This window comes from Volvox carteri, assembly GCF_000143455.1.
Source record: "Volvox carteri f. nagariensis unplaced genomic scaffold VOLCAscaffold_1, whole genome shotgun sequence".
NCBI lineage: Eukaryota > Viridiplantae > Chlorophyta > Chlorophyceae > Chlamydomonadales > Volvocaceae > Volvox > Volvox carteri.
The window spans coordinates 2,246,041-2,272,247 of record NW_003307545.1 but is presented as its reverse complement, the minus strand read 5'-3'; the positions used below and the strand labels follow the sequence as shown (position 1 = coordinate 2,272,247).

At 56.4% G+C, this 26,207-nt stretch overlaps 6 protein-coding genes across 6 annotated transcripts; 3 read left to right on the top strand and 3 right to left on the bottom strand.

Annotated features, from left to right (window-relative positions):
• Positions 1-764: 764 nt before the first annotated feature.
• VOLCADRAFT_54934 (uncharacterized protein) lies at positions 765-2,408 on the top strand (the record flags this gene model as incomplete). Its single annotated transcript, XM_002946067.1, has 3 exons — positions 765-986; positions 1,400-1,606; positions 1,986-2,408. The coding sequence occupies 3 exons, from the start codon at positions 765-767 to the stop codon at positions 2,406-2,408; spliced, it is 852 nt and encodes a 283-aa protein (XP_002946113.1).
• Positions 2,409-11,740: 9,332 nt separating this feature from the next.
• hstH4-8 (histone H4) lies at positions 11,741-12,052 on the bottom strand (the record flags this gene model as incomplete). The annotated part of the gene is made up of 1 exon (XM_002945713.1): positions 11,741-12,052. One exon carries the CDS (start codon positions 12,050-12,052, stop codon positions 11,741-11,743), a length of 312 nt encoding a protein of 103 aa, XP_002945759.1.
• Positions 12,053-12,316: 264 nt separating this feature from the next.
• Positions 12,317-12,976, top strand: hstH3-8 (histone H3; the record flags this gene model as incomplete). The annotated part of the gene is made up of 2 exons (XM_002946066.1): positions 12,317-12,452; positions 12,705-12,976. 2 exons carry the CDS (start codon positions 12,317-12,319, stop codon positions 12,974-12,976), a joined length of 408 nt encoding a protein of 135 aa, XP_002946112.1.
• Positions 12,977-14,024: 1,048 nt separating this feature from the next.
• On the bottom strand, positions 14,025-18,936 carry VOLCADRAFT_102729 (uncharacterized protein). The gene is made up of 10 exons (XM_002945712.1): positions 18,781-18,936; positions 18,489-18,576; positions 18,101-18,194; positions 17,471-17,520; positions 17,061-17,215; positions 16,465-16,757; positions 15,991-16,145; positions 15,317-15,644; positions 14,960-15,078; positions 14,025-14,564 (listed from the first exon to the last, which is right to left on the bottom strand). Exons 2-10 carry the CDS (start codon positions 18,530-18,532, stop codon positions 14,528-14,530), a joined length of 1,275 nt encoding a protein of 424 aa, XP_002945758.1. The 5' UTR covers positions 18,533-18,576; positions 18,781-18,936; the 3' UTR covers positions 14,025-14,527.
• Positions 18,937-19,270: 334 nt separating this feature from the next.
• Positions 19,271-21,949, top strand: rpl21 (component of cytosolic 80S ribosome and 60S large subunit). Its single transcript, XM_002946065.1, has 6 exons — positions 19,271-19,296; positions 19,384-19,552; positions 19,688-19,774; positions 20,874-21,006; positions 21,260-21,384; positions 21,833-21,949. Exons 2-5 carry the CDS (start codon positions 19,403-19,405, stop codon positions 21,379-21,381), a joined length of 492 nt encoding a protein of 163 aa, XP_002946111.1. The 5' UTR covers positions 19,271-19,296; positions 19,384-19,402; the 3' UTR covers positions 21,382-21,384; positions 21,833-21,949.
• A 391-nt stretch (positions 21,950-22,340) lies between these two features.
• Positions 22,341-25,712, bottom strand: VOLCADRAFT_86044 (DNA repair protein (X-ray repair); the record flags this gene model as incomplete). Its single annotated transcript, XM_002945711.1, has 9 exons — positions 22,341-22,487; positions 22,690-22,929; positions 23,076-23,168; positions 23,377-23,433; positions 24,110-24,181; positions 24,492-24,675; positions 25,072-25,140; positions 25,372-25,465; positions 25,631-25,712. 9 exons carry the CDS (start codon positions 25,710-25,712, stop codon positions 22,341-22,343), a joined length of 1,038 nt encoding a protein of 345 aa, XP_002945757.1.
• Between the last annotated feature and the right edge of the window lie 495 nt (positions 25,713-26,207).

Sequence of the window (26,207 nt, the reverse complement as noted above, 5' to 3'; positions counted from 1 at the left end):
TCTAAACGGGGCTGCATCACACAATGAGTCAGGCCTGGGCAACATACCAAGGGCTAAAGCGAGGTGATGCAATTACTCAAATATGCTTGTATGTGTGTTACATGGTCGCGGGGGTGCGTTCCCTGTTCGTCCAGACCGCCAAATACTAGCCAAGAGTGCTCGAGGGCTGCTGGATCGCCTACAAGCACCACACTACCTCGCACTGCAGACGAAGTGAAAAAGTAGAATAACGGCCTAAGGGAACGCCCAGTACGAGCCGAGGGCTCAAGGGCTGCCAGATCGCCTATAAGCACCGTCCTACTTCGCACTTCAGACAAACAAGTGGCAAAGGATACTAACGACCAAAAGGGATCGATGGAGTTGCGCTGGGTCCACATACGTTCCAGCATCTTTGCCAGACGTTCCCACTTCATAGCGTCCTTCATATGCGTGGGAAATCCATGTCAGATTTGATTTCGCCGTACATTGCACAGTCCAGCGAGATATGTGTGTGTATGTGTTACATGGTTGGGGGGTGCGTGACCCCATACCTGTAAAACTACCCATTCACCAAAATCTGCAGCTGGACTGCACTATCCTTCAAACAGGCTTCGAACATGCCCTCCGCAAGGTTGGCTTTATCCCGCCGCCTTCCCGGCCTGTCCACGACCTCTGCCAGCGCAAAAGGGCCCCACGCCTGGCAGCCATACAGTCAGCCACCGACATCCACATCCCCCCCTTTTTCCTCCCCCCCCACACCACCACATGACCATCTCTCTCCACAGATGCGCAATGCCGCCTTTGAGGAGTACTACAAGGCCCAGGATATCGTACCCGTGGGCGAGTGGGAGGCCTTTCTGTCCACCCTCCGCTGCCCGCTGCCAGTCACCTTCCGCATCAATGGCTCGGGCAAGTTCGCCGACCACCTGAGAGACAAGCTGAAACAGGACTTCTTCGCCAAACTGTGCAGCGGAGAGCTCGTGGTGAGTGGCGGCCCCCCGGTCAGTGTGGGTGTCTGTTTTGATACCTGAGCCGCGACATGGGAAAAGGCGGAAGTGGGTAGCTGCTTGGATTTTCCTTCCAGAAGATGTTGAACAGAAGCCCGTGGTATCATGAGACCGTTTGTGTATGTATGTATGTATGTATGTATGTATGTATGTATGTATGTATGTATGTATGTATGTATGTATGTATGTATGTATGTATGTATGTATGTATGTATGTATGTATGTATGTATGTATGTATGTATGTATGTATGTATGTATGTATGTATGTATGTATGTATGTATGTATGTATGTATGTATGTATGCATATAGTCATATATCATCTGGTACCTATCTGGTATTTGCTTCATTCGCCAGTGGTTCGTCTTGCCCCCCTCCCCTCCCCTCCCCCTTCACCTTCAGGTGGAAGGTGAGGCCGTGACCCCCCCCCGGCAGCTGCCTTGGTATCCCAACGGCTACGCCTGGCAGCTGGAGTTCAGTCGCAGCCAGCTGAGGAGGATGCCGCTGCTGAGGGACATCCACGACTTTGTCAAGCACGCTAACGACGCCGGCAGCATCAGTCGCCAGGAGGCGGTGTCCATGGTGCCGCCGCTGTTCCTGGATGTGCAGCCACATCACCGGGTGGGTGGGTGGGGGAATGGAGGGGTGGGTGTCTCTAGGGAGAGGGAGGGAAGAGGGGGCTGGCGGAGGGGGGGGTGGAGGGGGGAATCGAGAGGTCGGTTTAGGGGGAGGAGGGGCGAATCCAGGGGGGTTGTTCGGGGTGGAAACGGAGGAAGGTTTCCCCGTTGCCATATGTCCCCGGGCTCCCTTCCCAAGACACGAACCTTCATGCACACGACTAGTTTGAGACTCACCTGGACATAGACCTGGATCCAGAGTTATCCCTAGATCCGGATTAAAATCCGAAAATTCCATCCAATTCGACCCTGCGATCCAACACACATCTCTCTCTTTCTCTCTTTCATCTTTTGGTCACGACAGTATCTCCAATGCAGTACAGGTTCTGGACATGTGCGCAGCCCCCGGCAGCAAGACCTTTCAGCTTCTGGAGGCCATCCACGCCAACAGCCGACCCGGCCAGACGCCCCCCGGCTTCGTGGTCGCCAACGACGCCGACTTCATGCGCTGTAACCTCCTCACCCACCAGACGAAGCGCGTGTGCAGCCCCTGCCTGCTCGTCACCAACCACGACGCGTCCAGATTCCCTGTGTTTCTGGCGGGGGCGCCGACGGCGGCGGCACAGGCATCGGCGGCGGGGGGGGCATCGGCGCCGCCTCGACCTCCGCGCTACACGGTTCGTTTTGACCGCATCCTCGCGGATGTTCCTTGCTCTGGCTCGGACTTGGGTTGCAAAGCACCGCATTCGCAAGTCGGGGGCAAACAGCTTCATTTTTGTCCAGCTTTGCGCTTAAGGAAAACATAGCGGACCGACCTGTATCACATAACTGCTGACGGCACGCACTAAAAGGCCGCGAGATATGCTTTTCATCTTCGATATGGCTATCAGTGCCGCAGCATGGACATACCCACTCCTCCCTAGGTACAGAACGCCTTCCTTTGCACACTCTATTAGCGGTGACCCACGCCCAACAGCAAATCCTAAACTGGCCATTCCAATATCCTCGCCAGACGTGCTGGTTCCCATTTCATGGCCCACTTAGGGTTTGCTAATGTTGGGGAAAATGATGTTCTATGTGTGGGAGCACCTCGTTCCTGCCCGCTTGCTCAGCCGCCATGTGAATTCTCGGCTGCTTACGGTCTGACGGGTACATGTCTGGCAGGACACCTAGACGCGTATGCTCCAACCGCCCATCAACGGATCCTTGAGCTCCGATACAACACCTTCCGGCAATGGCCTATTCATTAGCCATTCCATTCGTTCACCTGCCTCAGGGCCCCTTTCCATGCTTCGTGCCCCAGAAAACTCAGAAAGCGGAGGACTAGTGACCCCCATCGGCCCCCTTCGGGATTGGAGAGGGCCTCTGCGATCTTCTGTCGCAAAACATGGTGTGCCACAGACTCACACTGTAAAATGACACGGTCCCAAACCTCACAATCTGCTTGAAAATGTGGTAGTGTAGGGGTAGTTGCGACAATTCAGCGAACAGGAGACGGTGTGTTGGTCTGGCAGCTCCCACAATTTGCAGCATGAACGATATCTGAAGCTGCACCGCTCCGTCCTTTAGGCATGCCTCGAAGGGCCCCTCTGCAAGGTTACTCGCATCACTCCGCCTCCTGAGCCTGTCCAAGACCTCAGCTAGCATAAACGACCCCCACGCTTGACAACCATACAACTTCGCAGGGGAGAGCAGGGAACTGCCTCGGGAAGGAGGCCATTGGTGAAGCTGTACCATCCTGTAACAACAACAACAACATATACGCCTGATGACCGACTTCGTGAATGAATACGCCTGATGACCGACTTCGTGCATGAGGCCCTGAACACGCCCGAGGCCCAGGCCCAGCCTGACAATTCAGCCGAGCTTAGCCGCTTTCAGGCAACTCTGGCACGCTTGTGGCATGGGGTGCGCTGGGAGAATGAGAACAAGGAGACAATGTGGCGTCTCGCCGTGGATGGCGTGCCCCTACCTGGCAACACGCACCTAGCCCGGGTGCCCACTGAGCCATGCGGGTGTGGGACCTATGGGGGCGCCGCCGGCCGACCCTGCCCACCGCGTCTGCACCATTTCTGGGAATGTCCAGTTGCACGTGCCGTACGGGAGCAGATCGACAGGCACCTGCCACACACTCAGACAACATTAGGGGCCACCACCACCCGGCAGCAGCTCTGGCTTGCCCAAGCGCCACCCGGGTGTGAGCAGGGCCCTTGGGATGTGATCGCCCTAGCGGCGCTATCCGCCATGGAAGTCGGCAGGTGCTGCCTCCGAGCAGCAACCGGGCGACAGGGACGGATGGGGGCGACAGCAACGGCGGGACAGCAGCAGCAGCAGCGACAGCAACAGCGACAGATGATGGGGCAGCCCCAGCAGCAGAGATCCCGCCAGCGGGCCATCACAGATTTCTTCACCCCGTCGGGAGGTGCAATGCAGCAAGAAGGACCCACCCTAAACGCCCCAGCGGATGATGGGCCAACGCAGGAAGCAGGGGCGGGAGGGGGCGAGGCGGTGGCAACAGCAGCAACAGCGGGCGCAACAGGAGCCTCGCCACTGGCCCGCGCACGCGCCCGGGCGGTGGCAGACTTCTGGGCGCCTTTGCGCTCGTTCGCAATGCTGGAGACCCCCAGACACGGCTGGGACAGAGTCGGGCCGCAGCACCCCATCCTGGCGGTCGTGGAGGAACGGATGCGGTGCGCAACACCGGTGGAAATCACGGCCTAAATTGCCGTGATAGAGTCGGGTCGAGGTCTTACCGGAATGGGAGCAGGGAGAGTGAGGGAGGGGGTGAGAGAGCCGGGAGTAGGGATAGGTGGGAAGGGTGAGGGTGTGAGGAGAGCAGGGAGGCCCTGGTCAGTTGGAGGGCTGGGCGAGAGGGCAGCGCCCTGAGCGTGGTCTAGCAGGGGGAGTTGGGGATCCGGGCTGTGTGCGTTTTGTGTGCTCGTGTGGTTGCCCTCTCTCCGGGAATTGGGGCCCGTCGGAGTGAGGGGAATGGGTTCTGTGCTGTCTGGCATCAGAGTAGAGAAGATGTAGGTGGCTTGTGAGCGTGGAGAGGAGGTGGGAAAGCGGTGGAGGAGAGTGGTTTGGAGGTGGAGAACAGGTGTTGCTGGTCCCGGCCGGTCAGGGTCAGGAGGGGAGGGATTTCGGTGTGGTAAGCGGGAGCAGGCAGCGTCTGTGAGCCGTGCCTTTTCCGGGCTTTATAGGGGGGCGCCGTGCTGGCTTGTCATCCCCCCCGCGGCAATAGGTGTTTTTGCTGTTCCTCGCGCTGGGCTGCACCCGGGAACCCGCAACCCCCAGGAGGAGACTGACATGCGGACCAGTTTTGCCTCGTTTGTGAGTGGACCGGCGAGGTAGTGGTGGCCACCCTCGGGAAGTGTTCGTTGTTCGTCGCTCGTGGTAGTTGAATAGCTAGCCTTCAAGGACCAGTGTGAGAGTACTCGCTTTGTGTTGGTCTTCTCTGTGCATCCATATCTCGGCGAGCCGTTAACCTGCGAGCCGACCAGGAATGGAGTTGCGCCGCTGTCGACCCGGCAGATTCCGTTGGATGCTGGTGGTGGGTGCGGAACCTGAGCGATCCACTGAGAAGTTGACTAGGGTGACTGGATGAGGGTGCCCCGAAATACCGGGGAAGGCAGGGTTTCGCAGGGTAGCTGCCACGGGCGAAGATACACCCCCCTGTTTCACACATCATATCTCGGCTTTTGTGGTGTGTCGTCTCAGGCCCGTGGTCCTCCTTGTATCTCTTGCCTTGCTGGCTGCGTGGGGCCCTGGTTTTTGTTGAGTGTGTAGAGGAGCCCCCTGAGTAGAGCCCCTGCCCCCGGTGGTGTTCTCTATTTGTTCTTGTTTTGGTGATCAAGAGGGACGAGAGCGCGCGAATAGGCAGGCCAGGCGAAGTGGCGCCTTTCGTGCGGTTCTTGCATAGTTCGGTTCGCAGTCTTCTGCGCCGCTGTGTTGCCTAGCCAAGGGCTGGGAGAGTGTCCCGGTTGGCGTGAGTGAGGGAATGAGGCGCGCGCGGAGGAACAGACGGACGTAGAGCCGCGCGCCCGTCCCTGCGCTGTGTTTCGGCCCAGTCAGGGCCCCCGGTGCTCGTCCTTTATTGGGCGAGCCGCCCACAGTGTAACACTCCATTAACAACAACAACAACAGTATTGCTCGTACCTGCGTATCAAAGCACCTTATCCTCACATCCGGGGCGAAAAACTTTAGCTTGTCCATGTTAGCTGCCCTAGCTGTGTCGTACAGCTGCTGACGGTATGCACAAAGCGGCCGTTCTGGCCCATACACTAAACCACAGATATCGTGCACTCTCCTTAGCCGGTACGGCCTCCCCAGCCAGCCTGAGCTCACAGCACAATGCTTGAACAGCACTTCTTGTGTCGCTGTCACTCGCAAAAACGAGGCGTTCACATTTCGACACATTTGGCCGCATCCCAAAATCATCACAGAACATGTTCACAACGTTAAGCAGCTCCCCCATGCGTCCTGGTGTCGTTGCCAGAAGACTAACGTCATCAGCATAGAGGAGGATTGACACTCGCTCATTGCCCAACCTTCGGTGCATCCTCCTGCCGTGCCCTGGTTTTAGCAACAGTCATGCATGTCGATGGCGTCCGCAAGAGTTTCAATGAAAAGTCCAAGCAACTCAGTTGACAGCGGACAGCCTTGTTTTACACCCTGTTTTGACTCAATTCGCCCGCATCAGCAACCACAGCATGGACCCTTCAATCCCTACCTCCTGCAAACGAAGCCACATTACCTCCCGCGGCAGCTTGTCAAATGCCTTCTCAAAGTCAACTTGCACAATGATTAACGGCCGCTGTCCCGGTTGGCCATGCCTAGCGGTGAGGTACTGCTTGGCAGAGAGATGATGAGTAGTACCAAAACCTCTTCTGAAACCCGCTTGGCCTCGGTGCCTAAGTTAAAGCGTCTCCCCCATGTGAACGAGCCTATCCAGGAGAACAAGCACATCACACTTCACCAAAGCGCCTCCTAACACTATGCCCCGGTAGTTACTCGGCATGCTGGGGGCCCCCTTCTTGTAAATTGGGGTAAGGACAGTGGTTGTAAACTGTCGTGGGAAGTCCCCAGTCGCCCCGATGTCTTCCAAAAGCACGTGCAGCACCGGAACAAGCTGATTCACTTCCCACCGTTGCCTGCATCCGCCTCTACCCGACACAGGGCCTTCCTCTTCTTGAGGCACGTGTGCATAGCGGTAACACTCCGACGGTACTGCTTCCAAGCCTGGCGCCTTACTGTTAGGCGGCCGGTCAACAGCATGTGTGACTTCCTCCAGCATGAAGTGGGTCTCTAGGATTCCCGTCGCCTGTCCAGTCCTGCCCCAAACCGAGTGGGATGTCCGCCATTCCTGCCCCCCTAGGTGTTGCCCTAAGTTAGTGAGGTTCAAAAGCCGAATCACACCATAAGGCCCACAGTAACAGCAAAGCAAAGTGCTCCCTGAATGAACCCCAATATCATGTATTGCAGATCGCTCTCTCAACTTCCCTCCCAAAACCCGCCCTAAAGCTCGTTAATCATGCCGGAACTTGGCCATAAAAGTTCTCATCCTGCCCTCCTCATATGCCGCCTTTACATGCCTTTTTGCCCGGTTGTAATCTGTCTGCGCGTGGCAGAAAGCCTCCCATTCCGGACCCGTATTATTACTCACCCGGCCTGGAGCCAGCAGTGGCCTACACCCAACATGCACTGTCGCGTTTGCCGGCATTCCCGGTTCCACCAAGCGGTATCCCCACCTGACATCATGCCGGCAGCATGATGCGCACCGAAGGGCCTCACCATGACTTTACACAGGACACCTCCAATACGGTCGACAGCTTGTGCGGTGTCGCAAACTCCACTCTGCAGATCCTGGGCCCCTTGGCGTAAGCCATGCATGGTGGGGGACCCCACCTCAAAACAGGCCGTGTAATCATGTTAACGAACAACATTAAACTCCACCCGGGCTTTCCGGCCCTTACCCATCGTACGCCCACCTCCATCACCCACTGTAACATTAAGAATGAGCATCAAGGGCCGGTGGCTTCCATCCATCCACCTCAATCAGGTTTCCCACCCTCAGAAAGGTGGTGTACTGGTGAAATACACGCGGAGTCACTATGAACAAGTCAATCATACTTAGGGAAAGTTAGGCGGCCTTCGAGGTCCCCTCTCAACCGCCGTTCATCACGAGCTGCCCTTCGGACCTGCAGAGCGCCCCAAGCTGGGCACCAAAGAAATTGCAAACTTAGCCCTGACAATTCCGAACTCCGAGTCCATCGTAATTCTAGTACTCCCGGAGTCCTTCAACCCCATGATCTCGCGTGCAGCCTGCAACTGCTCCAAATCTGGGATGCCATTCATGTAAGCGCTGTGATATGGTGCCTCCACCATCCGGGTAGACCTGGACATCTCTGGTGCAAGATAATCTCTGGGCTCCCATCAGGAGACTACCACCTGTAGAAAGGCTAATGCGTGCCCAAATGACGTCGCACCCTGGCAACTGGTTGTCCTTGTGCACTACCCCGCATGAGTTACCGGTTTTTCTGGCTCCCCATAAAAAAATTGACGGGCCGGCAAAATAAAACTTTATTTTCAGGATATAAGGAAATCGGTACGGTAAAACAAAATTTCAGTGTTTAGTATATCCAAATGGTTAGGTATTTTTCTGTTGTCTGGTAATTGTTTCCGTGACTCCTGAACATACAGTGCAACACCTCCATAATCGGCCCTCAGGGCTTCCTTTGACCTCTCCACCCGGAAGATACGGAACCCTTTCAAGACTATGTATTTATCCTCAATTGTGTCTCTCAAATGCGCCTCAGCTATCACTGCAATGTCATGACTCGTGATGAATGACCTAATTCCTGAATGGTTGAGGTTGAAAACTCCCGCCTCCAACAGCCCATGTACATCCCACTATAAAATCCGTTGCCCACACACCCCTAGGTGTCATCCATTTCATCAGCGTTCGGGAGATTTGGAAGCGGTTTGCCCTGTTACCCGCCAGTTAATCGCAGGCCCTGTCGTCCCTTCCCCCACTGCTGCTTCCTCCCTCGCCCCCCTGCCCGTTTCATGCACCTCCGTATCCATGCCCCTGCTATTGAACCCCTGCACCCGTGGGTCGCGTCCGGCTGGCAGCCGGTAGCTTGCCCATTCCAGAGTGCCTGGTGAAGCCGTGTATGTTAGTCCGATAACACCAACAGTTCACAACAGCTGTTTGGGGGGCTTTGCCTTCACAGTCTGGCCTCGGGTGGTATCTTACTTTTGTTGTTCTCGATGAGTGTCAGCTCAGAGCTGGGTGGGGCTGGCTCGGGAGGTGGTGGAGGAGGGGCTCTTGTGGCCAGGCTAGGCCCCACTGAGGGCACTATCACTGCTGGCCCTGCCCTGCAGGCCACGGATGAGGATACCGGTGCCCATACACCACACACCCGAGGTGACCACTGCTGGTGCAATAGCTACCACTGGGTTCACTGTGGCTGCGGCAGCTGGTGCTGCAGACCCTGTGGCCGCCGTCTTTGGGCCCCGTACACACCCCTTTCCTGGCTGCTGTTGCAGTCGTAGCTGCTGCTGCCACTCCCGAGGTGCCACCTCCGGTGCCCCTGCTGCCGCTGGCCCCTCCTTCACCGCCCCCTGTGCTGCCACCAAGTAACCACTGTTGTGGGCAGCTCTCTAACAACTTGGTCTGCAACCATTCTTACAGCGCGCCCGTTGTTGGCTCCGCTATTGGCAAAACCAAGCCCAGGTCGCTGTCAGCCTCATTCTGAATCCCATATGGCTGCACCTTTTCGCCTGACCACTCCTTTAAATACTACTTGTCCCCAATCCTCCAGACTGCAATCATGCCCTGCTGCAGCGGGGCCAGGCGCTTTCTCTCGAGCCTCCCTGCCTGTGTTAGGTTGTCGTCGATGCCGATCTTCTGGTGTCGCATGACCTCAGATGCCCTGAAGAAAGGTCAAAGTATGCACACCAGGTCCTACGGTCTTTGCTCGGGTCGTTGCCCAGGGGTCTGATCCGCTTGCGGGTGATGCCCGCCTCCCTTAGGTTTGCAGATGCCAGGCTTCCCACCAGCCCGGCTAACTATTCATTCAACTGCAACACCGTGAAGAACCGGCCAACAATGGCCGTTGATTGATAAGTTAGCCAGGGCTGGTCTGAGGCCTGGCATCTACAAACCAGGAACTCCGCATGATAAAGTATGAACAAGCCGAGTTAAAATACTTCATGAAGAATGGCGGAGGAGTCTTCTACGACGCCTTCGGCCTAGTCCACCAAAATGGGCTCTTCTACCTGGATAGCATGCGGATCTTTACCACTGGGAGTGTGGACGAGAGCAGGTTAAAGAACGTCCTAAGGGAGGCGGACGTCAATATTAAGCGGATCAGGCTCCTGGGGGACGATCCGAGCAAAGACCGCAGGACCTGGTGCGCATACTTTGATATAACGGAACGTCCCTCATTCTTCAGGGCAGCTGAGGTCCTGCGGCATCAGAAGGTCGGCATCGACGACAATTTGACACAGGCGGGGAGGGTCGAGAGAAAGCGCCTGGGCCTGCTGCGGCAGGACATAATGCGACAAGGCATGATCCCAATCTGGAGGAATGGGCCTGAATTATAAATAATGGAGCGACCAGGCGGAAAGGCGCAGCTATAGGGTACCCAGAGTGATACCGACAGCGTCCTAAAAGCTACGACAAACACTGAAAGGGATAGGACTCCGGTTCTGGTTGGGATGTACGAAGGGTTTATTCGGCACAGTACGACCGGACACGATTGTGCGAGACAGGGAAACACCGGGGTCCTGGTGAAGCAGCTGACCACGTACTAAAGTATATAGATGCCGAAGGTGCCGAAGTATGTCGGTGAAACATGATGATGTTGTTGTTGTTGTTGATGGGGTGTTACACTGTGGGCGGCTCGCCCGATAAAGGACGAGCACCGGGGGCCCTGACCGGGCCGAAACACAGCGCAGGGATGGGCGCGCGGCTCTACGTCCGTCTGTTCCTCCGCGCGCGCCTCATTCCCTCACTCACGCCAACCGGGACGCTCTCCCAGCCCCTGGCTAGGCAACACAGCGGCGCAGAAGACTGCTGACCGAACTAAGCGAGGGCCGCACGAAAGGCGCCACTTTGCCTGGCCTGCTTATTCGCGCGCTCTCGTCCCTCTTGATCACCAAAACAAGAACAAATAGAGAACACCACCGGGGGCAGGGGCTCTACTCAGGGGGCTCCTCTACACACTCAAAAACCAGGGCCCCACGCAGCCAGCAAGGCAAGAGCTACACGGAGGACCACAGGCCTGAGACGACACACCACATAAGCCGAGATACGGTTGCACAGAGAAGACCAACACAAAGCGAGTACTCGCACACTGGTCCTTGAAGGCCAGCTGTTCAACTACCACGAGCAACGAACACTTCCCGAGGGTGGCCACCACTACCTCGCCGGTCCACTCACAAACGAGGCGAAACTGGTCCGCCTGTCAGTCTCCTCCTGGGGGTTGCGGGTTCCCGGGTGCAGCCCAGCGCAAGACACAGCAAAAACACCTATTGCCGCGGGGGGGATGACAAGCCAGCACGGCGCCCCCATATAAAGCCCGGAAAAGGCACGGCTCACAGACGCTGCCTGCTCCCGCTTACCACACCGAGACCCCTCCCCTCCTGACCCTGACCGGCCGAAACCAGCAACACCTGTTCTCCACCTCCAAACCACTCTCCTCCACCGCTTTCCCACCTCCTCTCCACTCTCATAAGCCACCTACGTCTTCTCTACTCTGATGCCAGACAGCACAGAACCCATTCCCCTCACTCCGACGGGCCCCAATTTCCGGGGAGAGGGCAACCACACGAGCACACAAAACACACACAGCCCGGATCCCCAACTCCCCATGCTAGACCACGCTCAGGGCGCTGCCCCCTCGCCCTGCCCTCCAAAACGATGAACAGGTAGAATGTCCCTTTCCTCTTCGATATTCCCTGCCCGTACGGAATCGGACATGCCTTGCTAGCACTTCACTTCGCAGAAGCAATGGCGAAAAATAAAAAAACGCAGGAGCAGCGGAAAAGAAATGAATTTGAATGAACGTTGGTGGTGTTTAAAAACACCGGGTTTTATGGTGGGCTTGCAGAACCCATCGACGCCACCTCCAGCTTAACCACCGAAGCCGTAGAGGGTGCGGCCCTGGCGCTTCAGAGCATACACGACGTCCATGGCGGTCACAGTCTTGCGGCGAGCGTGCTCGGTGTACGTGACCGAGTCACGGATGACATTCTCAAGGAAGTTCTTCAGCACAGTGCGGGTCTCCTCGTAGATGAGGCCGCTGATACGCTTCACACCGCCACGACGTGCCAGACGACGGATAGCAGGCTTCGTGATACCCTGAATGTTGTCGCGAAGCACCTTGCGATGGCGCTTAGCTCCTCCCTTGCCCAAGCCCTTTCCGCCCTTGCCACGTCCCGACATGGTTACTTAATGTGACTTGGATAGCGAAGTTGAAAGTTGGGCAAGATTAGCAGCGATGTTGTTTCTGTAATTTGCGAAGTGCGCGGGCTTATTGGACGTAATTTGTTGGACGAGCGTACGGCGGACCCGGTGAGCCGACCTCGAAGCTATTGCAAAATTGAGAACGATGCCCATGATATAAACTCCCCCGTCCAAGTGATCTTATACAATTTAAGCTAACAAGACAAACGTCTCATTATACTTCTCGCTTATCAGATTGTTGAAATGGCCCGCACCAAGCAAACTGCTCGCAAGTCCACCGGTGGCAAGGCGCCCCGCAAGCAGCTTGCCACCAAGGCAGCTCGCAAGACTCCGGCCACAGGTGGCGTGAAGAAGCCGCACCGCTACCGGCCTGGCACTGGTAAGGAGGCCCTGATAACGGCCAATGGCAGCAGCTTTCTGTTACTTGTCTTGTTTTTCCGGAGCAGCTCTCCTCGCCGTGTCGCCCACTCACGTTTTATAGCTAAAAAACGACCTTGACCGTCGCGCTGCTGGTTACGTTCCATTCCTATCCATCAGAAGCAAGTATCAACTGTTTTCTAAGTATACATGCGCGCCCCTTTTGCCCCCTCCCGCTTCCCCGGCCGTACCCTTTTCTTGTTGCATTTTTTAGTGGCTCTCCGCGAGATTCGTAAGTACCAGAAGAGTACTGAGCTGCTTATTCGCAAGCTTCCTTTCCAGCGGCTGGTGCGCGAGATTGCCCAGGACTTCAAGACGGATCTGCGCTTCCAGAGCCAGGCCGTGCTGGCGCTGCAGGAGGCTGCCGAGGCCTACCTGGTGGGCCTGTTCGAGGATACCAACCTGTGCGCCATCCACGCCAAGCGCGTCACCATCATGCCCAAGGACATCCAGCTGGCGCGCCGCATTCGTGGCGAGCGGGCTTAAAGCTCGGCGTGCCGTGTGCGCTTCCCCAAAAAATCGGTGTTTTTTAACACCACCATATTGAAACGCAAGGACCTTGTCAGTTTGAAGGTTGCTTTCGGCACCATGGTGTCTCGAGCTGTGATCATTTTTTCTAGATATTTGGGTTTCGCATGGATCTCTACACGCGGCTGCATCGCACAATGAGCCAAGCCTCGGCAACATATCAAGGGCTTAAGCGAGGCGATGCAATTACTACCTAAAATGTACACTGGCACGGCTACGACACTTTGCCCCTTCGTAACCTGCAAATACCCACACGTGCCTACCATCCCTAAGTTAACATTTACATGGGGCAAGGTATTGGTATATTTTGGACCTCCTCGTCCATGACCCGCGTCCCCCGGGCCAGCATATACACGGCGGGCTTAAGAAATCCCGCACACACACATGCGACACATATGGCCTAGCTCCATTTCACATAGGTACGGGGAACGCACCCCACGACCATGTGTGTGTGTGTGTGTTACATGGTTGGGGGGGCGTGACCCCATAACTGTAAAACTACCCGTACGAGCCGAAGGCCCAAGGGCAATATCTATACGCCTAAAAGCCACGGAGAACAGGAAACACCGCACATCAGCCCAGACTATCATTATAGGCTGGGCATTCCAATAACACGTGTTTTTCATCCTCGATTCGGCTATTAGTACCACAACAGCGGCAAAACCGCTGCCCCCTGGGGACATGGTACTTGCCTCTTCGTGCTCTGTTTGCCTCCAGAGCCCAGCAACATAAACGAAACTGCATTAGCTTACGATGTGCTAAACGAGGAATGAAAAACTTAGCATGTGTTGGCCACATGACGGCTGCGGCTCCCGAAAAGGGCAGCCCCATCCAGTGCTTATGCGTCGCCATTTGCACCCCCAGTTGCTTCCCATCTGATGGGTACTCCTCTGGCAAGACAGTCAGACGCGTATGGTCCCAGCCGCTCATCAAACGCTCTCTTAGTGCCGTTATCATCGCTCCTTCGGGTAGAGGCCTACTCAACAACCAGTCAACACGCTCCTTTACCCCCATAACTTCTTGCGGTATTCCGCTCCAAATATTGCTCTCCAAGAAGGAAAACAGTCGTAACATTGAGGTTCCCCAACCCTCCCATTCCGGGTTGGTCAGAGCATCGGTTATCTCCTGCCGTAAAACTGCATGAGCAATGGACCCCACTTGCTTTCGGAGGCGGTTCCAGAAACGACCATGTAACACACACACACACACACACACACACACACACACACACACACGTGTGGCCTAGCTCCGCAACATAAATGTGTACATTAAAACTTGTCGACTACGTGGCGGTACTCTTCTCTCAAGCGGTATCCATACCTCTCCTAGCGGGGGCCCGGCCCGCACAGGGGGTAACACATGGATCAACACAGTACTGAACATGTGGCTGTGTGCCACCCATGCTGTGGTCCGCCTTGGCTTGTTTCCTACGGGTCCTCGAGACACACTCACCTCACCTCACCTTCCCTTCACCTCCCGTTCCCCGCCGACATACATACACGGTGCACCTCAGGGCGTGTCCTCCGCCTCCTCCACCTCCTTGGGGCTGAGGTAGGGAGTGTGGGTCCCGGTTCCGCATCATCATGATGGGTCCCGCATCATCATGATGGGTCCCGCATCATGAAAGGTTCTCGTGCCACCGCAACCCTACCGCTTCTGAGTCCTGACGCATCATCGACAACAATAACCGCAACCAAAGCCTCCAACAAGAGCTACCTGAATATCAAATCGTACCATGTAACAACCTGCAACTGTAACTAGAGCACTACTGCATCACCACCGCCATCATGAAGCGCAATACCGCCGCCTGCAGTATATGTATTACACACAGTTAACAGCAACTGCAGCTGCAGCTGGAGCAGTAACAGCAGCTGCAGCGGCTGTAGAGCACCGCAGGAAGGCCAGGGTCCGCACCCCCCTGCCTGCCTCGTTCCGACTAACTACCGCCGCCGACTCAGCAGCCTCAGAGCTTGTGGGGTGTCCAGGAATGCGGACAGCCGCAGGGGCATCACAACCCGGATGTCGCCATCCGCGTTGCCGGCTCTGCGCAGCACCGGCTCCTACGGGACCGGGGGGTGCGGGGGGGGGAGTCAATAGCCGGCCCAATGGGAATTACGGAGAGTTGAAGCAGCAGCGCAGAGGCAAAGGCAGGGTTCAAGACGCAAAGAGGGTCCGGAGAAGGAGGAGGGGAAGGAGAAGGAAGCTGAAATTAAACCATCAGTTGGCGACCAGCTACTTCCCTCTTGGTTGATTCATTGACATTCCATTGGAGTCCGTACATACTCCACCACCACCCACCTCCAGCCTGCCGTCCTTGTACATGTGTCGATAGAAGCAGCTGGTGGAGAAGGGGCAGCTGCCCTCGCCAAAGTTGAAGTGCTTACAGTCAATGCTCGCCAGACGGTCCTTGTACGCCGACACGATGCCGGCCTTCTCCTCCGAGGATGCCGGCCACACCAGCGACGGCGTCACAAAATGCGACGGCGTACGACAGATGGGGCAGGTGCGTACGGCAGTGTCGGTCGCGAGGGTCGCATCGTCTGTACGGCCCCTCCAGGACCGGATGCAAGCCAGGCAAAAAGCGTGGTCGCACGACGTGAGCAGACCGAAGCGCCGCTCCGACACACTGTACAGCGCGGCATCCGTACACACGGTGGCCATGACAATGAAGAGTACGAGGCGGGCGCAGGGCAGGAGACGAAGTGGAAGAGCACGCCGGTACATGCGGTTCACCGGAGTACTTCAGCAGCACCGAATTTCTTCATTCTTTTCATTCCGTCTACACAAGCACCCCTTGTTCCCATGTACTCCCCCATCCCAACTTCCACCATCCGCAGGTTGCCTTCTTTGGCCTCTCCTGCATATTCCTCCGCCCTCCAACCCCCTACTCCGCCCTCCCGTCCTCCCCTCCCTCCCCGCGACGGCAAGGCGCCCCCCGACCCGCGCTGTGATCCGCCGACCCACCGACCCACCTGGGTTTGGACAGCACGAGCTCCAGGCAGATGCCGCACTCCACCGAAGCAGACCTCAGACGGGCCTCCAACCGCTCGTGGCGCAGCCGACACGTGGAGCGGTGCTCCTCAGCAGCCTCCGGGTTGTACGGATTGATCCGGAACTTGTGGCAGATCTGGTGTTGCTCGGGGCAGGACGCAAACAGCGAGGGTGGATATCGCGCGCGTGTGTGTGTACGTGTGTGTATGTGTGCATGTGTATTTATACGGCACACACGATGGGTCAGTTTTTAACTTCCATTCATTTGTTAACATCATTATCACTATCATCCAGCTCACTGCCCAGCCCGATGCCGTCGTGACAACCTAGGGCTTTCAGCTGAAGCATGAGCCACGATTTCACAACTACAGAGGTGCTGTAGGCGGTCAGCGGTCAACAAGTCAACAAGTACGGATTGAACCCGAACCCAAGCCCTAGGCCGCCATCACACCCACCTCACACTGGAGGCCGTGAATCAGTTCACAGTCCTCCCCCTGGGCACATCGCCCGTGCAGCGAAAAACCCGGACATAAATCCACATCTGCGGGATCCACGGGATCCACTGCCGCTGCCGTACCGCGCCCGCTGATGCCGCCGCCACCCGGCGTCGCCGCCAGCTCCCAAGGATGCTGTGCCGCTGCCCAACGGGAATGACCGCCGCCGCCGCCGCCGCTACTGCCCCCTTGGAGTACTGGCGGCCGGGTGCCTGTCGCTGCCGCCGCCGCTAGTTCCTGCTCCTGTAGCAGCCCTACGTCGTCATCCACCATTGTCAGGCCGCCACCGCCGCCGCCGCCGGCTTCCTCTCCGTCGCCGTCGCCGCCATCGTCATAGCCATGGATCCCGCCGCAGACATCGTCGTACTTGCGTTCCCCGCAGTAGCCGTACCCGTACTGCTGGCCGTACCCGTCGTAATAGCCCCCCTCGCCGTGCTCGTAATCCAAACCGTTTTCCTCGTCGTACCCGCCTTCCATCTCGCCGTATTCGCCGTACTCTTCGTACCCTTGTTCCATCTCGTCGTTCTGAGCGCCCCCGCTGGCGGTGCAAGCCTCACCTGGGGGAGCTTCCTCCGCTAGCGCCGCCGCGGCATCCTCCCAGGAGTCATGAACCGTAACACCAATCCCTGACCGCCTAGACGACGTCCCGCCGCTGGCGCCGGCCCCCCCACCTTCCCCATCCGTCCCGACGGCGTTGGTGTCCAAAAGCGACCTTGGCAGCCGAGCCATGTGCTGCTGGAGGTGCTGCTGGTGCTGCCCGTCCGCATGCGAGCCCACCCTGAGCTGCCCCGTCGTGTCTTGCTGTTGCTGCTGCTGCTGCTGCTGCTGCTGCTGTCCTTCTTGATGTCGTTGTTGCGGTTGTAGTGGCGGTTGTGACGTTGACGGAGCTCCGGGCAGTTGGGCCGACGCCGCCTGACCTGACCTACTACTGCTTTTCCAGCTGTACTCGGGTCGTTTATGGTCGTACCGACAACGGTTGCCGTACGCACAGCACCCCGCCAGGTAGTACTTGCACACCTATTCGTTTACATTCCCGGCGGGGTGGGGGGTTGGGGGGGGGGGAAGGCGAACCACGAACCCGCGTGAAGCTGCTGCCAAGGAAAGGGTGAGCAAGAAGCAGAACTGACCAGTAGGCGTTCTTGAAGGGGGAGGGGGAGGGGGGAAGTTGAACTGACCGGTGGGGGTGGGGGGGGGCCCCGCCGAAATGGAGGACCCTTCAGTCTGCCCTTCTTATGCGCCCCTTGCTCCTAAGGTGGGGCTTATGGTGCTGCTGGGAGTGGGGGAGTCGCTGGCTGGCTGGACGACCCTACCCGGAAACAGAAAAGGGGCGATCTGAAGGACCCAAATACGATGGGAGCACAAAGCCCAGGACAGCCCCTGAACCCCAAAGCCATCATCATACTACTACACACTACTACATACTACTACAGCGCCCCCCACGAGGTTTGGCGCTGTTCGTACAGACCCGCCACCTGCCTTGACGCCTTATTGCATTTTCCCCCCAATACATATTTCCGTACTTCCGTACTTCAAACCCAGATCAACTCTTCATGCTGGACTAGCAACATCGACGGCGCCCACCCACCCACCCACCCACCAGGTTGGGGAGGTCGGTCAGGTCGTGGGAGAAGGCGCAGTCGGCTCCGAAACGGCATACCCCGGACATGTGGTATTTGCACAGCACCTTGGTCCTGTAGCCGAAACCAAAAAAGGAGAGAGGAAATTGATATAATCCAAATCGTAATTTATATTCGTGTCTTTGAATTTTCGATTTGATTTGATTGGTATCAAGCGGAAAGCTGGAAGGGGGATGAAATGGAAATGGGTTGCATCAGGCGGGGACAGGAGGGGGAAAGTGCGAAGTCCGTAACGAGAAAACTCCAGGGAATTCAGAGGTTGACTGTGCGTGTGGCTCAAGAGGTGAGGCCAAGCCGGCCGGCCAGCGCCAGTCATACATACAGTCATACATACAGTATTACACGCACTTGCCAAGACAAACGGCACCAGGGAAAGCCAGGTGGTGGACCATAATGCAGAAGGGGGTTCTCCCAAGCGGTGTGCGGGGGTGGGCATCTGAACGGTGATGATGAGGCCAGAGATGCAGGGGAGGGTGCATAAGCAGGCAGCTAAGCAGCTAGGCAGGTAGTAGATGGGGTTCACATGGTCACTGATCCGCTTTCCTTCGGCACCGCGGCATTCGGTGATTCGATTTGGTGAAAAGTACAGCCACGACGCACGAGGCCCGGTCTTAATCGCAGCATGGGTCCGATAACCTACTTGTCGGACATTGCTTCTTGCCCGATGGACTCAGGACCGCCGAAAAGTCTACCCGCTTAGGAGCCGTCGTCGCCTTGGTACGAAAAAAATGCCCCGAGCTGTGTTCGGGACTCGCTTCTCCGCCAGGGTGAACGAGAGTCACGTCCCCAGGGTCGGCTGTCCGACGGTTGGCGAAGCTAAGCACCAAACGTGAGCGGAAAGGAGGGTTTTTGAGACGCTCGGTGTAGAGTAAGTAATGTATCGATGCTAAGTTGCTACGGGGCTTGAATGGGTGGGCCTATCGTGGACATTGTCGCAACGCGACTACATCACAGGCCGGACACAGTTTACTTCGGGATAAATTTTACAGCGGTATGAATACCTAAGACCGACAGGTGCATAAAAGATGTAACAATGTGTTATTTTGCAGAGTCTAGAGTGAGTTTGGAAGAGCCACCCTGGAGTGCAAACCGGCCGCCTACTTGGCCAATCGATGGTCAAGGTAGTCTCTCTTTTTCGGGAACTTGCCCCTTTTTGGTGAGTATTGCTGCAAGGACATTAGATTAATCGCGGATAACCGTAGGGCGGAACTTTCAAGCGGGGGCCATTACTCGTCTGTCGCAGAACAAAAGAGCAAGGAAGAATGCCGGGTGGCCAAGGTCTCCGTGCCCGCACGCGGCATATGTTTGCCCGTGGCTTTCGCCAGAAGGGCTTCATTCCACTGACCACGTACCTGCGGACCTACAAGCTCGGGGACTTCGTGGACATCAAGGTTAATGGTGCCATTCATAAGGTATGTATTGGGTTACTGGACGAATTATGGTGCTTATTGGCTTCTGGTGAAATGCGGCGCTTGCTCAGCCGCCGTAAAAAGCTGTTCGTTGGCGCTTACGCCCGGGACATCGCAATATGTAATGAATTTTTGTAGGGTATGCCCCACAAGTGGTACCAGGGCAAGACTGGTGTCGTCTGGAACGTCACTAAGCGCGCCATCGGTGTGGAGATAAACAAGCGGGTAAGGCAAATGGCGTGGAACTGGGCTGGGAAATCGGTTTCGGCAATTCTATAAGGCGTGGGGGGGCTTTCTGGTCATGTACAGCCTGGCCTTGCGTTGGTTAGATACCCATGGTGTGGACATGGCTGGACCCAACCAGAGCGGCCAGTATTGATGTGGACAAGCCCCACAGCAATGGAGGAGCCAGCGAAGAAGCACGGCAGGCTTGGCGCAGAGCGGCAATGGTCAGGACCGTGGAGTAGCAAGGAGCAGCGGTCAAAATGTCACGATGATCAATGCACAGCCATCTTGGCACGCCCGGTTTTCAAAGCAGGCCATGAGGGAGTTGTACCTGTTTGATCCGCAGCATGGGATTACGACCCCACAGTTTACCGAAAACAGTCGGGCCATGATATGTGCAAGAGGGGACGTGTCCGTGAGTCATAAGACCACACAATACGTACAGCTAGCTCAGACCGCAGAGTTTCTGTTAAAACTAGAGCCGGCCAGGGGTGGGGGTATGGAGCCTTGACCAGCTTCTAACCCTGGGTATGGAATGCCAACTTGGCGTTGGCTGCACACGTAACCTCTCTTTCTCACACGGGTGGCGCCGTTACCTCTGGATCCAAGCAGCTACACGGAGGAACACCTCCGGCAGCCAGTGTGCCTATGCTTACTGGGTTATCCTGACAGAGCCTAGGGTACTGGGAATTATGATGCCCTTAATGTTGGAACTTCCTGGTTTGTCAGCGGAATCCATTTGGGTCGAGTAGTCCTGGCAACTGCAATTTGTTCTGAGTGCATGGGTTGCCTAAGTGCTGAGCCGTTGGTCTTTCTGGGTCGGAGGGTGCGGACCTGTTGCTGATTTTCCTGTGATGCTTTGCGTGGGATTAAGATGAGGATGATTTTCTGCAGTTATGTGTTGTTCGGGGCGTCTATCCTGTACTCATTACCTTGGGACTCGCGTGCGAACGTGTCGGAGGAAACGTCGTCCGTGTACAATCCTGCATGTGGGTTTTGAACTGCCCTGTGAGCTGTGAAATCCAATTTTGTTCAGTTGTGCGTACTAAGAAAACTACGTTTCAGCGTTTTCACCCCTGCATGTGTTATCCTCCATCAGGTTGGCCACCGTATTATCAAGAAGCGCATTCACGTGCGTGTGGAGCACGTTCAGCCATCGCGGTGCCGCGAGGAGTTCCTGGCGCGCCGTGCAGCAAATGATGCGGCCAAGGCTGCGGCCAAGGCCAAGGGCGGTGAGTCTCTGGGTTCGCTCACTCAATTGAATTACCAGCAGCTGATGGTGCATTTGGGCTTGTGCTGGACGTTGATATCATTTCTCATCATTTCCCGCCACCGTGTGGAGAGATACACAGATTATTGTAATCTCAGAGGAACCGAAATCCTTTTCAGTGTACACGTGTCTTTTGGCCCTCCTGCAATCCCCTGTATATACGGGGCCCATACATCCTGATGTCTGAGTCCCCACTCTACGTGCTTGCGTTGCAGAGCCGGTGCCCAAGACGAAGCGTGTGCCCCAGGGGCCCCGCGGCGGCTTCGAGCTGATCCCGGAGAAGGTGGAGACCATTGCCGCCATCCCGTACGACATCATCAAGGAGGGCCTGGTGTAAACGGTGCGCTGGGTCCTGGTCCGGGGCGGGTCGGTTGTTTTTAAACCATTATGGGGGGATGACATGCCCACAACCTAGTGTGGAAAGTTGTGCGCGCCCAGCACTAGTGGTTCGTCTTTTCCCCCTCCATCAGTTTCGGTTTCGGCCTGGCGAATGATTGTGTTCGGGTCATTTGTACGGTAACCGCGGTCTGTGAAACCCCCAGCGCCCAACAACTCCCGTGTTGTCCACGTGCCCTAACTTGTTGCCTGGTATGTGTGGGTAGGGAATGATTTGCTTGGGATGAATGAAGCTCCTAGACGAATGTTTTCTGTTGACGGCCTAAGTTTCCGTTGCCCTAGCTGCCTACCGCCAATTCCGTTGCATTGTTAGTGATTAGGCTTTCTCTTTAAACCTGCTAAACTGCCGCATCCCTCTCGCTGGTGTCCTTTTGCCGATTGCATCCCCACAGGTTGTCTGTGCTGGCTGCTTTTGCGCATTCAGGGGTGTGTAACGGCATAGACGCTGCTGTGATCATATGTGCGACTCCTTGCCTAAAACATTTTCAGCCGCATGAATACAATCGCAGAACATGCTATGCCTCGGTCATGTACTGCAGCAGAATGTCCAGCTCTAAATCTCAAACGAATACACAGGGGTTGGGAGGTGGACATTCTGAGTATGGTGTACCACTTACGGCCCCCGGCTTGCCCCATGCGAAATAGACGGAACAGTGGTTTGCCATATGCAGTGTGACTGCTTGGAACTATATAAGAAGTTACATGGTGGTGCTGTATTTGAAAGAAACAATCTAGCATTGTATACAAACGTATTAACTTGTACGTGAACACCGAACCTGCTTGGAAATCCGACATTATTTTCGCACTTGGCCTACACCACGACATCGCATTAATTCATGCTCAGCGAAAGAACGTTTCTGAGTTCCTGATTTCTTGGGCAAGGGCACATTAACATAATAGTTATCGGAGCGGCTGCACGTCACTGGGGGGCAACGGCTTATTGGCCCCCAGTCCGTCGTCGCCGCTTTCCTCCGCTAACCCCCAGACGCCCTGGTGATCAACTCGGAAGCAACAGTAGGAGTGCGGTAGGTAGGGCGCAAATACCACCTGCGGATAGGGAGAAGATAGCTAAAGTCTAGTCTAGGCCGCATCTTGGAAATTCACCGTGGTAAGGAATGCGTGGCCATACAAGATATGGATGATACTATATCAGTGGCCAAGCCGTTGGTCAAGTTTCAGTAGTCAAGAAAACTCTGTACACAGCCCAGGACGCATGCAAAGAAAGCCACGCTATAATACATGCGCGCACCTGCAGGCTGCGTACGACGACACCATTCCAGGAGTCGTGTCGTGCGGCGAATAGGCGGCAATTGACGCAGTTGGCCCAGGCCAGCCCCAGCGCCGGTAGCACTCGGCGACCGGAGCTGAGCAGCGGCGCCGCCCTGGACCCTGGTGCTGTCACCTGCCAAATAGGAGGACCCCGAACCCCATGCGGACCCCAGTAGAGTATGTAGGTCAAGTCCAGTCCACACATCAGTTGCAAGAACGGCTGGAACGCCGTGTATGAAGGACGTGGACGCCGGGGGGGAAGCGGTGCGATCGTTGGGAGGTCTACGTCAGCGCACATGTTATGTTTGCTGTTCATGTGAGGTGTTTGGATGAGAGCCACATCCATCCATCCATCATGCGACCCACCCGTGACGTTACAGCTTGTGAGTCCGAGTCGTTGAAGTCGTCCATCACCTGGTTGGTTAGCAGAACGGCCAGCTGGTGCTGCTGGGCTAACCGCTGCAGAGGGGAGAGAGGGTGTACGGGTGAGGAGAGTTGGGGCCCAGGGCCTGCTAGCCCACTGCATCCATAACACCACCCAATGCAGGCGGTGTCTCATGGGGATTGAATGCCCCCAGCATCTCCACCGTCTACACACACAAAACACAAAGCCAAGCAAGTGTGTGACCACCCACGTGTGACCACCCCCGTGTGACCACACACCTACCTTGAGTAGGGTTGCAAGCCCGAATAGCTGCGTGGCTCGGCGCTGCAGCTGTTGTACCTGCAGACCCCACCCGCACCGGCATCACAACAGCTGGCTGATGAAAGGAAAGAGAACACACGCGGGAGGTGAAATGTGAAGCTCGGCAAGGAACAACGGTGGCATCGCGGCTTCTTCATTACGCCTCAGGTCATGATAACAAAGGTGGCAGTGTTGACGTGCAGCAGCATAAACCCTGAGGTCTCGGAGACTATGCACGCAGCGCTCCGCCGCTTCGTTCTCATACGGGAGCGGGAGGATGACGATAGTCGCCCCCGACACCGTCGGGGGCATAACCTCTTTCCTTCGGTCCATGCCCCCCTGCTTTGACGGTACCCTCCGCATTTGCGCGGACACTGAAACTGTAATATGGACATGATGATGATGATGATGACGATGATGATGGCGATGATAATGAGGAGGAGGAGGAGGCCACGCAAGGTGAGGATGAGGCCACAAAAGGGCGCAGCGGGTGCGGTGCAGTGTCCCATAATACGTGTCCCTCCCAGCTCAATACCCTGAGTTACAAGTTCCGCACAAGTGCGGGGCCCCGCCCGTGTGACAGCCCCGGGGAGGAGGGGGCCCCGTGGACGGTCAATAGCCCCGCCATTGCGGCGGCCCCCAGTGAGGAGGACGTGTTGACGCCCTCCCCCGCTCGCCGGGGCTCCCCCCTTACACCCCTCCCCCCAACACTTACCTGTGGCTCGTCCCCCTCCGCGACATCGCGGAATACGCGAGCCACGGAGTCGATTACAAGCAGTCGAACCACCTGGCAGCGCAACCCAAGAAGGATTAAGCCAACTAAAGAGACGGACGGCGGCCACTGCTTGGAGTTCTACGAGAGGAAGGAAAATAGCTGCCACGATATGACACACGATATGTCTCAGGCACGAGCACTATGCGCTGGCGCCTGGCGGCCACTGCTTGGGGAGTAGGATGCCGTTTTTACAGTGAGGTCATGGCACCCGCCCCCCCCAGCCACATGTCTGCCTCAGCAGAGAGCTCCTGAACTTAGCGGGGGCTGCGAAAGGGCCCCTGTACGGCAACTAAACCTCTCCTCCCCGATGCAGAAACCGCACCCGACGGCCACCACTCGCTCCCGCGGCGCCACCTCCGGAAGTTAGATGTGGCGGCGGCAGCGGCGGCACCGCCGCCTCCCTCTCCAGTAGCGCCTCGAGCTGCCGTACAGATCTCAGTAGATCTTCCGGTGTGGCAATAGGGCGCTCCTCGATTAGCACGTTGGCTAGGCTGACGTCAGGTCGCCTGGTAGAGACACAAGGAGCAAGTACGGCAGTGAGCATACTACACATACAGCGGTACATGAGCGGCGTGCTTGCGCTTAGTGGTACCACTATGGCCGTCCGTCATCGGACTAGGCACATCTCCAAATGGCATGCATCCCCCCCGCCGCCGCCACGGCGATGGCGGCAGGAAGAATATAATGGTTTTAATGAAAGACCTGCACACGATGCGTCGGTGACTTTCTTTTCCTCGTCTTTTCGCTTCTTCGTCTTTTTGCGTCGCACAGCGGCCTCATCCCTTAATGCATTGACTGACAACTTCCTACACAAGCGGAGTCCTGATAATGCTATGGCCCAAAGCTCAGTGCGCACATTCGTCTGACACTGCTGCAGTACGGCCGTACTGCCCAGTGCCTACCCCTGGAAACGGTTGGCTAGGATGGCTTGCAGGCGCTCCACCGGGGGTTTACCTTCAGTGTAGATGTACCTGTGTGTGTATGTGCGCGGCAGACGGGGAGTGAGGAAATGGATCGAGATGGCCATTCGGCGCCGGATGGCGAGTTCTGTATACTACTGCTGTGTGCGCGGCTTGTGGCTGGGGCGCTATTTGCAAGAACCCCAAGCCATTACCCATGGATATAATTGAGTTTTCTGGGAAGGGCATGGAGCTGTTGTAAAGCAGGCGGGCAGGCACACGAACAAAGGAACGAAGACTTACACAGCCTTGCCGTTAAGCCCGCCCTCGCTTTGTGGGAGTTGCACGGTCAAAAGGCTCTGAAGCACCAGTTGCGTCTTACCAGCGGTTGATTCGCCTGTGGGTGCGGCAGAAAATGAAGTGCTGGTTTGGATTCGGTAGATCATGGCATCGACCTAACTGTCCGCGCAACTGCACCAACTTCGCGTCGAACTGCAGCGTGAAGAAACTGGGAACGCTTTACCACCTGTAAGTTCTGTTATAATTCCACAGCGCAATCCACCTCTCAAGAAGCCGTCTATCACGGAGCAACCAAGAGTTGTCTTCAGCACCGTCTCCTGAGTCAGGTCGATTGGCCGCAACATGAAAATGGCACGAATGATTACTAGAAACAAAAGGGAATGAGAAACGTTCCCATGACTTATTGGTCTGTGGCCACGTCGTTGCCGGAAGGAGATATTTTCCCAACCGAAACTGGTCCAACCTGTCCAGGCAAGGTACGATGGCGGGAAAAGTGAGTCCTGTGCTTCCGTCGAGCCCTTAGCCCTTCGCAACCCGTTGCCTGTGCAAACTTCACAATCCTACTGCTAAATTCTTCGGTCTTTTCAGATCAATGTTAGATCTCGTGCGCAGTTTACCGTACAAAATTAGATTCCGCGGTGGGTTATGCGGGCTGCACCCTCGCATGCGAGTCAATCTGCCCGTGACGCCCTACGTACGCCCTACATAAGGAAGGTTGTGCAGTTTTTTTAAAGAGGTATTATTGGATTGCGCGCCCTACTCACATGTCCCGGCGGGCCCCAGCTGGTTGGACCACAAAGGGGCGCGGGCAATCTGGGTAAAACTACCCAGAGGCTAAA